General features: G+C 42.6%; 1 protein-coding gene across 1 annotated transcript; it reads left to right on the top strand.

The window, feature by feature from the left end:
- The first annotated feature begins 1334 nt into the window (after positions 1 to 1334).
- rubcn (rubicon autophagy regulator) lies at positions 1335 to 11969 on the top strand. The gene is made up of 20 exons (XM_053635456.1): positions 1335 to 1702; positions 2651 to 2804; positions 3071 to 3154; positions 3286 to 3439; positions 3986 to 4092; positions 4634 to 4775; positions 4981 to 5367; positions 6616 to 6708; positions 6823 to 6938; positions 7221 to 7413; positions 7660 to 7758; positions 8191 to 8251; positions 9113 to 9245; positions 9400 to 9545; positions 9740 to 9804; positions 9893 to 10131; positions 10292 to 10353; positions 10602 to 10755; positions 11395 to 11488; positions 11631 to 11969. Exons 1-20 carry the CDS (start codon positions 1665 to 1667, stop codon positions 11753 to 11755), a joined length of 2646 nt encoding a protein of 881 aa, XP_053491431.1. The 5' UTR covers positions 1335 to 1664; the 3' UTR covers positions 11756 to 11969.
- The last annotated feature ends 1058 nt before the right edge of the window (positions 11970 to 13027 follow it).

Raw genomic sequence — 13027 nt, 5'->3', positions numbered from 1 at the left:
AGTTATAGATATTGATTATACTTTATCAATATATTCTATAGGAGATGAAAGAATTTTTTTTACGGTTCATTTTAGGTTCTTCAGAGCAGTTTATTGTTTCTTCAACATATCATCTTTTAACAGGTTAAAGTGGACCCTATAAGGTTCTTTGTGGGACTGGAAAAGGTTCTCCTGGCATCACTCTTAAGAACCTTAGAGAACCAGTACATAGATGGTTCTCTACAGTACTTGAGAGTAAAAGGGCAAGCCGGATTCACGCTGTATGATTTTGGCAACGATTCGGTCGTGTGACAAGTTATGAGAATCCTAAAAGATTCCTATAATCCTAGGCCAAAATCTGTAGTCTTTGATCGCTAGTTTGACACGTTCCCCCACAGATGATTAATGGTCGTTGCGATCAAATTTTTCCTCTGATTAAATTCTGGCAGTGTCAGAAGATTTGAGGCACAGTCCTGTAGTGTCTCTTCTCCTACTCCATACGAGTCTTCTTGTGTGCGTCCGTTTTTCGTGTCTTGACTGTCGTACAGTCAACATTAATGATAACTGAGATCCTACAGTGTGACATGGCTTACAGTGGGGATCATGTTCATACAGTCTAACAAGCAACAGTCGCAAAGGAGTATTCAAAATCGCACAGTGTGCACCCGGCTTAAAAAGGGTTCTTCTATGGCACCAGTCTGAAAAAACTCTTTTTGGTTCTAACTGGAACCTTTATTTTTAAGAATGTAGTTCAGTCTCGAGATGACAAGGGGATGAACAAGTGCCAGACTGGCCTCTGTGGAGAGAAATGTCCTCATGATGTTGTGGATGGGGCTGCACGAGCGAGTCAGGTTAGCAATGTGAGGAGAGATGTGAGAGTTGTCTGGGGAGATCACAGGACATGGAGAATCATCTACAGCAGTGGTTTTCAAGGTGGGGACCGCCAGGGGGCGCCCGGGGGTCTTCAACAATTTGGTGTGAAAAATAAATTCTCACTCTCAGACAACGACACACACACACAATCTATTCCTAATGTAATGTAATGTAAAGATGTAAGATGTAATTATTAATAAAAAAGGGATATATATTCAAAAGTCTGTATTTTTAATGTGTTTTAAAGACATCTTGCAAAAGGGGGGCCTCGGTCAAATGTTAATGCCATTTGGGGGTCCTTGCACTGGAAAAGTTTGGGAACCACTGATCTACAGAATAGTAGCGCAGTCATTACACCCTCCCTACCAGCAGGTGTCGCTTTAAGTAACGAATTGCTTTTCAATACATTTCTTCTTCTTTTTTTAACTTAAAGCTCCAAAAGGTCCATATTTTTTCGTCATCAGCAAGACTGTAGCTGTTATTATTATTATTATTATTATTTTAGTTTAATGATCTTATTTTTTAATCTGGCGGAAGTGTCACGTGTTCACGCACTCACGGGAAACAAACACCACGTGAGTGAAGTTTACAAACAACAAGCCAATCGCCGTGCAGGAGGCGTGGCCTGTCCAAATACGGGTGGGCAAAACAGTGTCAATACGCGTGTATAAACAGTGCGCATGCGCAGTGCCGTAAGGCGTGTGTGATGAGGAATTTATTCCGCGAGCCCTGACAGTTGTGTAGAATTAAAACTCGGATTTGTATTTTCTCTCGTCATGCTGGCTGGATGATAAACTACAGGAGAGTTAAAGATGGAGATCTGCTCAGAGGCGGACGGTGTGGAGAAAAGGTAAATAAAGCAGCACTGACTGGAGAGACTCGAGTTTAATTCCGTCACCGCAATATTCTGGTTAGTTCTCTAGAAGTGTGAGCATGGTGAGCTGGATTAAAGCACAGCTCAGGTTAATAAAGTTGAGGGGTTTGTTTTTGGGTCAGTTTGAGTGAGTGAGAGATACTAGCTGAAATAGAAACTAGCTGATGTAGCTAAAGTGGCTAGCTCTCCTCTCTGTCCCTGACTAGCATTCTGAGCTCAGTGTCACTCTGCAGCTCTCATGTCTAATGAACCACATTACTGCTCATTTATTACTCAGTACATTTATTACAATCAACATCCATGTTCATGTTGGAAACGCAAAGCGTACAGCGGCCATTCAGTTAGACTGGCAGTCAGCTAGTCAGAAAGCTAATGCTAACAGCTAACACAGTGAACTGATCGAATCAGTGCCCAGATTTAATTCATATTTAACTGCGGTTATTAGTTTGCGTATTAAGAGCAGCGTGCATGCAAGTGAGCTGTACACTGGACAGATCAGGAGCATCACTTCTAAATGAACCACTGGATTACACACACACACACACACGTGTGGACTAGCTCATCAGTGCTTATCAGCGTTCACTCACTGACCTTTAGCAGACAGAGAGATAAACACGCATACAAAAGTAAAGAGACGTGACGTGGGGCAAAATGACCGACATATTCTGTCCTTTTGGGATTTGTTAAATCACATGGTTTTGTAAACACATGGCATCCAGTCACAGTTTTGTCCACTGATTACAGTTATGGGATCGTCATCTCTGAGAGATAATTGTGTGACGCACACTCCTTCCCATCTGTCCGAAATAAACACCTTTAATATACAGCTGTCCTCAAATCACTTTAGGTTCCATGATGACACTGTTGAGTGTGATTTAATGTCGTCAAAGTGATTTTCAGTACACACCTACGTGCTTGTTACAGGCGTGAACACTGGAAGCTCCTGTCCAACCTGAAGACAACCGTCGAAGGACTTCTGTCTACAAATAACCCGAATGTGTGGTCTCGCTATGGAGGACTGCAGCGACTTCACAAAGACATGAGCAACATCCTGAGTCATGGCCTCAAAAACGAACAGGTATGAACATAAACACGCACCTCGCGTTGCCTCGCGCAGGTATTGCAGCGCCTCGTGTTGCCTCGCGCAGGTAGTGCAGCGCCTCGCACAGTTATTGCATAGCCTCGCACAGTTATTGCATAGCCTCGCACAGTTATCGCACCTGGCACAGAACACTGATACAAACTGTGAACAGGTAAACCCAGAGCAGGTGAGTGGATGCATAACTGTATCTCTCTCTCTCTCTCTCTCTCTCTCTGTCTGTCTCTATGTCTTTCTCTGTGCAGGTGTACTATAAGCAGAAGGATTACTGGCGCTTTGTGTGGTGTCTGCGGTCCATCAGTCCCAATCTTGCTGCTCATGTAGAACCGGTAACACAAACACACACAGTACCACACACGTAACCACAACAAAACATTACTACAATAACACAAATTATAATTAAATTGTATTAATCATTCTGTGTGTGTGTGTGTGTGTGTGTGTGTGTGTGTGTGTGTAGTTCAGTCAGATGGAGCCGGTGTTAAGCAGCAGTGTTCAGTGTGAGAGTGATAAGGCCGAGCGTTGGCTCCTCCACAGTCTGCAGAGTCACACACTCTCCATACAACTAAAACCCCTGATCACACACAGCAACACCACCAGAAAACACTATACAGGTACACACACAGCAGCACCACCCCCAAGTACTATACAGGTACATGCACAGCAACACCACCAGAAAACACTATACAGGTACACGCACATCAACACCACCCGCAAGAACTATACAGGTACACGCACATCAACACCACCCGCAAGAACTATACAGGTACACGCACATCAACACCACCCGCAAGAACTATACAGGTACACGCACATCAACACCACCTGCAAGTACTATACAGGTACACGCACATCAACACCACCCGCAAGTACTATACAGGTACACGCACATCAACACCACCCGTTCAAATGCTACTCTTTCTTATTAATTGCTGTACATAAGTGGAACTGTAAGACAGGTAGTGCAGATTTTTTCTTATGTCTGCATCTCAACTAAAACACACAAGTGGCTTTTTTCTTTAAGCACTTGCTTTCAATTGAAAATATCTTGAATATAGTCATATTTTTAATAATTTTGTTATATTGACAGATAATTTAGTTTTGAAGAAGTGTTTTGTAAATGGACGGTATTGAAACTGTTCTGTTTTTGCCTCCTGTAGACGAGGCGTTTCTTCTGAGTGAGCTGCATGTGGCAGCCATGTTTCAGTGTTTGGAGGCGGTGGAGCAGAACGACGCACGGCTGCTCGCCCTCATCAACACTACGCTTGTGAGTGTTCATCATCCGTTCAGACCCGTATCAAATCACACGCCGCAGTCACTACGTAGGCTGGTGACAAATCACCATCAGATTATATGTCCAGACTCTGACACTTTTCTTATTTGATCATCAGCCATCATTGAGGTGAGATCAGACAGCTTCCGGGACAGAACGTTAACACACTTACTTTGAGGTTAGATTAAGTGATCTGCTGTTTTAGGCTCGTTAATTAGGTTTCCAAGCAACTAAAATCCGAGACTGAGCAGATACGCTGCGTCTTTCACGTACTAACAACACATCAGGCAACTGTGGACACATCCTAAACAACACAGTCTGTTCATGCTGTCTGCGAACACACACCAAGTGCACTATGGGTATTCTGTGGACATTAGCATAACTGTAGCACACATGATTACACAAATGCTTACAGACAGGCTAAAATAGCAGACCTCTACAGTACTGTACTATATAGTGTGTGTGTGTCTGTCTGTCTGTCTGTCTGTCTGTCTGTCTGTCTGTCTCACTGTGTCTAATTGTGTGTGTTCTGCAGCTGTCCCACTTGAAGGAGTGTGTTCCTATGGATCTGCTCCACGCTCAGCAGTGTGTGCTGCCTGGAGTTTCCATACGCTCACACACTCCGTCCTGCTCATCAAGAGACAACACACACACTTCCTATACTGAGAGGAGTACAGGTAAACCTCACCAACGCAGCCACAACACACTTGCACACTTTAATCTGATATAAATAGTGTGTGAAAGAAGTTTCATTACCAGCTGAAATAAATTCACTGTACACACTTATTTATTTGTGTGTGTTTGTGCTGGTGTATACGCGTGTGTGTGTGTGTGTGTGTGTGTGTGTGTGTGTGTGTGTGTGTGTGTGTGTGTGTGTTACAGATGCAGTGGAATGTGTAAGTGCCTCTGGGGCTCCCTTGGGGTGTTTGAGCACCGACCAAAGCATCTTGGACCCAGTGACGACCCAGAATTCTCAGACTGACTCCACCCGTCCTGTTAACCCTGCCCCCTCTGAGGGTGGGGACTGTGACGGTGATGATGGGCCAGAGTACCTAGCCATTGGGAACCTGGGGAGGCGGAGCCGCAGAGGTTCCAGCAGCTTGGCACAAAGTACTGAGCGCCCTCAGCTCAGGGTCCATGCTCCCGAAGCTCCGCCCCCCTCCCAAAGACGTAGCTCTTTCTCTGATATGGAAAGGGGAAAGAGACGGAGCTTCAGGGGTCACACAAGGTCACTGTCTGATACAGGGGTCATGCAGAAACACAAACAAGGTGAGAGTGAGTGAATGTGTGTGCATGTGTTCATCTGCACTACAGCCTGCAAAGTGAACTCTTTCATCTATCAGATGCTGTTCCTCTCGGTCGTCTCTCTCTGAGCTGCAACATAGTTTAGAGTCGGTTCTTCAGGTCGGCTTCAGTCTTTCATTTATTTCTGTCTGGATCAGCAGTGTCAGACTTTCTCTCCACTTCTTGGGGAAAAACGACAGCCAAACCCCTGTTTCTTGACAAGCTCGAGATCAGTGTTGTGACCTAAAGAGGTGTAGAACTCTCCTGGAGGAGAACTTTTACAGTTCCTGGACAATTTCCTGTTCTGTGTTCACAAGTGGATGTGGTTATATAGTTAAAATAAAGTTGAGCTGCTTTTACAGCGTTCCAACAGAAAGAAACTGTAATACTGTGCTGCTAATCAGGACTAACTGCTCCCCCTGCTGGTCACATCCAGCATAACACCTCTCTCTTATTTCTCTTTATTTATTTATTTTTTTAATCTCTTCGCCTCTCTTTTTCTCTCTCCCCGGGTGTGTGAAGGAGGGAACCAGAGGAAAATCACCATTATAATAGAGGATCCTGCTGAAGGTTCGCAGTGCACTGGTGCTGCATTTGTCCCTCCATCCCTCCATTCCTCCACTTTCAATCTGTCTGTTTCTCTAGCGCTTTTTAATTTTTCTTCATTCTGATTGGCTGTGGCATGCTGTCATTCACACGCCTCACAGTTTACAGAGAACCCCAGTTGTTTGATTTTGTCTGTTGAGTGATTTTCATTTCATTCTGTCTATTTCATCTCATTATTATTATTATTATTATTATTATTTTCAGAGTCCCACATCCCTGCCTGTTTAAAACATGTCTGCAGTTAGAATAAAATCTCAGATCTCCATATCTTAGAGCCCTAATAGTTTTCATTTTTTATTGAAAAATTTATTTTTACAAAGGTAAATAAAGAACCAGATCACAGTATCTTTGTACTGTCTGTAACGCAGTAACCTGTAGTCTTTATTACACTCTAAACTCATAAATATCCCGATGCTGGGGTTCAGGTTCCAGGTCATTTTGGGTTCTTTCGTATCAGTGACAGTTTAAAATGGAGATCTGTGATTGAATCTTATTTATTTTATTTATTATTGTGGTTTTATTTCAATTGGCTCTCATCCTCCAGAATGTCTCTGTTATTTCAACTTTTTTCTGTCATTACAACACAGTTTAATAATAGTGATTTCATATTTGTGTGTGTGTTTTCAGAATCAGTTGTAGATGAGCAGTGTGTGCGTGATTTCGGGCCTTTTTCCACTCACAGCAACGACAGCAGTCACAGTTCTCTCTACATGGAGGCCGGCGAGTACACACACACACACACACACACACACATATATATACACCCCCACACACACCACACAACTAACATAGCAAAACATTACTGCATGGTGAGTGTGTTCTTTTTCTCTGTAGGAGGTCTTCAGTACGATAGCGGGTCTGATGGATTGTTCCGGAAGCCGTCAGAGGGTCAGAGTCTGATCAGCTACTTGTCAGAGCAGGACTTCGGCAGCTGTGCAGATCTGGAGAAGGTGAGCACGTCCGTCATGAGTCTTCTTTCATTCATTCATTTGGCTGCGTGTCTCTCGCTCAACTGTGTATCTCACTCGGCTACATGTCTCATTTGGCTGTTGACCTCATTGTCTTTCTCACTCAGCTAAGTGTCTCACTTCAGAGGTGTGACTCACTAGGCTGTCTATGCACCTCAGGAACGCGTCTCACTCGGCTGTCTCACTCAGCTACGTGTTTCACTCAGCTGTCTCACTCGGCCGTGCGTCTCTCACTTTGCTGCTGTGTCTCATTTCCCTCCACAGGAGAATGCACACTTCAGCATCTCTGAATCTCTGATTGCCGCCATCGAGCTGATGAAATGTAAGATGAGGGCAGAGGAGGCAGACGAGGATGGAGACAGCGACTCTGAGATCCAACAGCTCAAACAGAAGATCCGTCTGCGTAGACAGCAGATCCGCCGCAGCCGCCTACAAACACCCAGCTCCACCCACCACAGTGAGTCTGACCTCATTACCACATCACTCTGCTCTGCTTAAAGCTTTAACTGACTGTCCATTTACACATCACTCGGTTTAAAGGTTTAAGCTAACTCCAAAAGCTTGGACTGGCTCCACCCACATAGACATCACCCAGTGTTCAAGATTAAACTTTTTGTATATATATATATATATATATATATATGTATGTATGTGTGTGTGTGTGTGTGTGTGTGTGTGTGTGTGTGTGTGTGTTTTCTCTCAGCTCTTCCCTCCACAGACAGTGGTGGATCAATGCGGAGCTCCCGTGATTCCCTGCTCGACTCTGGATCAGCTGATGATGTGGAGGACCCTGTGCTGAGAGGTAAGAATCAATGTAGGGGTGTAAGGTTTAAGGTTGTAAAAGTTTGTTATAGGGTTTAGGGCATTTGTTTAGGGGCTGGTGTGAGTAAAAAAGACCATCCTGAGTTCCTGAATAGGAAGTCCGTGTTAAGGGGTTTTCTTTATTTATTCCTGGTTGGAAGTGGGGATTTACAAGTTACAACCTCTAGTCGAGCGAATGTTTCTGAACATTCATGTTTAACTCCTGTTTTACAACATTCCAGTGTGTAGTGACTTGAAGTCAGTCATTACTGGTAAAACTGTTATTACTGTCATTATTGTCATTATGGTGATCAATATCATTAGTCATTACCTTCATTACTGTGATTAATGTCATTGGTTTCATTATCATTTTAACCGTTATAATGGTTGTTCATGATATTACAGTTGTGTTTGTTTATGATCTGTGTTGTAGATGCAGATGTTAAACAGAGTGCAACTCTGAGCAGCAGGTCCTTCATCAGCTCTGAGTCTGTGTGAGTCAAAACACACACGCATGCGAACACATACACACGCACACACGTGCACGTGCACGCACGTGCGTGCACACACACATACACACGCGTGCGTGCACACACACACAGAACATCACACTGGTCTTTTCTATTGTTTGTATTGCTCAACACTATGATAAAGGGAAGACAGATTGGTAGGGATGATTTTCATAAACCCCATACTGATCCCAAATGAATTCACTACTCCTCTCCCTATTAATCCCAAGCCAATCAAGTCCTGTTGCCCAGACTTTTTGCGTAACAGTTCCATACTAATCCCAAACAAATCTCATACTAATCTGAAACCAATCCCATGCTGATCCCAAGCCAATCCTATACTGATCCCAAACGAATCTCCTACCATTCCCTGTACTGATCCTTAACCAATCCCATTCTGATAACAAACTACTCCCCCACTGTTCCCTCTACTGATCCCAAACTAATATTGTACTGAGCCCCCTACTGATCACGAACACATGCCGTATTGATCCCAAACCAATCTCACACTGCTGGTCCCAAAAGAATCTCATACTGATCCTTATCCTGTCCTGCACCTGCTCCCTTGCTGATCCCCCACTAGTTTCACACTGATCCTGTGTGGATATCCTCACAGTAACTTCGGTTTCTTAGTATTGATGTCAGATGCATGATGGTGCATTACATTATGACACTTGTTTAATGCATGATGTGTGCTATGCACGTCGTCATACATCAGATATGATCAAACACACTCAGATCAGCACATTGCTGTAGACTTTAAACATACATGTTATAGTAGTGTTGTTAATAGTGTGGATGTGTGTGTGTGTGTGTGTGTGTGTGTGTGTGTGTGTGTGTGTTTAGGTCTCAGTGGTTGTTGCAATCGAATAGTGCTGAATCAGTTGCAATGGGGCTGCTGCGTCAGTTTGAGGGTCTGCAACTTCCCGCAGCCTCTGAACTTGAGTGGCTTGTCCCTGAACACGATGCTCCTCAGAAGGTACACACACACACACACACACACACATGCAAACACAGGTTTGTATGCAATGACCCTAAATTTTGCTACCATTATTGTCCTTTTTAAGTGCCTTGTGCAGGCTTCATCACTTCAGGACAGAGCAAGTATTAATAAAGTGTGTGTGTGTGTGTAGCTGCTGCCGATGCCTGATTCTGTGCCGATCTCTCCGGATGATGGTGAACACGCTGACGTATATAAACTGCGAATCCGTGTGAGGGGGAATCTAGAGTGGGCCCCCCCGAGACCTCAGATCATCTTCAACATCCATCATGCACCCAAGTAAGACACCGAGCACTCTGTGGCGCAGGCCGAGCACTCTGTGATGCACAAGATAATAAAAATAAAGAATGAGTGTGTAAACTTTTGACCGCTAGTGCAAATTGCACCGAGAAACAAATTCAGATCATGAGTTTTATTTGGAGCCATACTGTATCTTCATATTTTACTTTGTGTGTGTCTGTGTGTGTGTTCAGGAGGAAAGTGTTGATGATGAAGCAGAATTACAGGTGTGCAGGATGTGGAACTCGTATTGACCCAGGTAACACTTTACTGGACTTCATAACTCATAACCTGTTATAACCCATATTATCACATACATTATAACATCTGGTCTGTGTGTCTTGTAGATTACATTAAGAGGCTGCGTTATTGCGAGTACCTAGGCCGGTATTTCTGTCAGTGTTGCCATGACAACGCAGTTGCCGTGGTGCCAGGGCGCGTCCTGTCTAAATGGGATTTTGGTAAATATTATGTCAGTAACTTTGCCCGAGACCTGCTGGGAAAAATTGCCCAGGATCCTTTGTTCAACCTCGATGACATCAACAGTGGGTTGTACAAGAAGGTGAAGAACCTGGAGGCCGTACGGGTACGACGGAGAACTGACCGGTTCTTATTTATTATTAACTTAGAACTTTAAAATAGAGCTGCCTCTTCAGCGCCATCTAGTGTACCACATGCTGTAATAATAGTGTGCAGTTTGTGTGTTATTAATACACGTGTATTGATCAAAAATTGTGTGTGTGTAGGTGTTGAGGCTGCAGCTGTTCCACATGAAGAACCTGTTTAAAACCTGCCGTCTGGCCGAAAAGTATAACTTATTATTATATGTGGTGTTTGTATATTTGTGAATACATTTTATATTTTTATTTTTGTGCATATGAACTATATTGTGTTCTTCTCTGAGGCTGGATATGTTTAATTATGTTCTGCATAAATATATATATATATATATATATATATATATATATATATATATATATATATATATATGTATATGTATGTATATGTGTGTGTGTGTGTGTGTGTGTGTGTGTGTGTGTGTGTGTACACACTCAGAGTCTTGCAGCACTTTGACTCGGTTCCTGCACACCTGACTGAGGATCTCCACCTGTTCTCTCTGAATGACCTGACAACAGTGCGCTCCGGTGACCTCGCACCCAAACTGCGTGACCTTGTGCGCTCAGGGTCGGAGCATGTCGCTTCCTGTATGGTGAGAGACAAGTGGAAAATTCCTATGTGACGTATATGTCCTTATTCCCATCACTGTAGAATCATGTGAACTATATAGGGCGTAGAATAAGTGATGGTCAGTAATGGATTTATTTGCCTTATAACAAACATCATAATCAGTCCGTAGTGGGTGTGTCCCAAATCACACACCCTTCTCACTAATTAGGGCACATAAACATCATTCTCATCATTATCACTCACTGTGGTGTCCCACACCATAAGTCCACTATGGTTGTGTCCTAGACCATATGCCATATTCACTATTTATGGCACATAACACCACTTTGGGAATGTCTCATACACTTGGCCACAAAAACACTGTTAATAGTCCACTGTAGATGTGGTTCACACTCGATATTCTCTATACAGGACACGCAAACATCATCAATGGTCCATTGTGGTTCCAAACCACAGACAATTCACTATTATAGGGCACACACAGCAGTGCATTATATGTATTTTGCATTACATAGTTTGAAGTATATTGTGGACAGTATATTGTGGTAGTAGGAAGCAGTTTGAGACTAAATTCATTGTGTGTGTGTGTGTGTGTGTGTGTGTGTGTGTGTGTGTGTGTGTGTGTGTGTGTGTGTGCGTGCACACGCGCGCACACATACAGTTGTGTCAAGCAAAGGGATTCGTGTGTGAATTCTGTGGGAATGATCAGGACATCATCTTCCCCTTTGAGCTGAACAAGTCTCGCCGCTGTGAGGGTGAGTACACAGACAAACACAAACACACACTTATACACTTATAAACACACAGAGCAGCAAGAAGTACAAATAATCTGTTCTCTCTCTCTCTCTCTCTCTCTCTCTGTATGCGTGTGTATGCGTGTTTGTGTGTGTGTTACAGAGTGCAGTGCGTGTTATCACCGCTCGTGCTTTAAGAACAAGAGTGTGTGTCCACGGTGTTGCCGCCTGGCCGAGAGACGAGAGAGGATGAATAGCACAAACGTGGAGGAGGAGGATGGGCAATAACACACACACACACACACACACACACACACACACACACACACACACACACACACACACACACATCACTGCTTTAGATAAAATGTTTAATGTTGTGTTACTGCAGATATGCTGACTCTGGCCTTTTTGTTAAAAATCTTTTTTTGTTTTTTTCTTCCCCCCCAGAGATGTCACATCAGAAATCAGTGTTTAAATTAATTCTTTTTATACGCACATATATATATATATATATATATATATATATATATATATATATATATATATATATATATATATATATATATATATATATATATATATATATATATATATATATTTGTGTGTGTGTGTGTGAGATTGTGTGTGTTTAATCAGGTAACACAAGTCTCACTAATGTCTCTAGTTGCAGAGACAGGTGCATAATATAATGTAATATAATCAACTCCAACTTTTCATTTAACCAGTGTTGAAACCTAATAACAATGTTCGCACGATGCCACATGTGAGTAAAATCACCGTTGGGCTAGTGACACACAAACATGCAATTTTCTGTAGATTCTAATCTTCAGTCTGTGACTGAATGTGTGTATATACTCATATGGTAGTCACACCACTGTGTGTGTGTGTGTGTGTGTGTGTGTGTGTGTGTGTGTGTGTGTTCTCGTCTCACTGGAGACCCAGCAGCTCTCCATTAACCTGATGCGAACATGAACAAACTCTTTCTGCACAAACTAATTTTGCTCTTTTATATTTTCAACTTTTGTGTGTAAATGGAGGAAATGACTTTCACACTCTGTCTCCCTCCTGACTCTCTTCACTTTATCCTAAAAGACTTTTATTTCAGAAAACCTGATTAATTAAAATGCACTACTGACAAAATGTATATGAAAGTTCAATAATGTGATATAAATTTACTATTAAATGCGTTCCGAGTTTCATTGTGTGTGTGTGTGTGTGTGTTTCTAAATCTCTAATTTAGGTCTTTCTGAGGTTGTGTCCTGTGGGCATTTTCTAAACAATGCAAAATAAACATTTCTTGCAACTCAAGAAGCTTATTTAAGTGTCATGTTGGAGCATTTTACGTTTGTGTAAAGGTTCTTTTACTGACGCTTGCTTTTATAAGTGTTTTAGTAGTTTAGCCAATTTTTGTCTTAATGAATTAGCATGCTATGTTAGTGCATTAGTTCACATTTTTTATTCACTAATGCTGAGTTAATCAGCCCTGTTCCTGAGAAAGTGACAGTAAATATCTAATCTTGTCCAAAATTTTTTTAGAATATGTTCCAGGTTATTGAA

The sequence above is a fragment of the Ictalurus furcatus genome, chromosome 10 (assembly GCF_023375685.1).
Source record: "Ictalurus furcatus strain D&B chromosome 10, Billie_1.0, whole genome shotgun sequence".
Classification (NCBI taxonomy): Eukaryota; Metazoa; Chordata; class Actinopteri; order Siluriformes; family Ictaluridae; genus Ictalurus; species Ictalurus furcatus.
The sequence above is the reverse complement of the archived record's forward strand: the minus strand, read 5'-3'. Positions and strand labels throughout refer to the sequence as shown.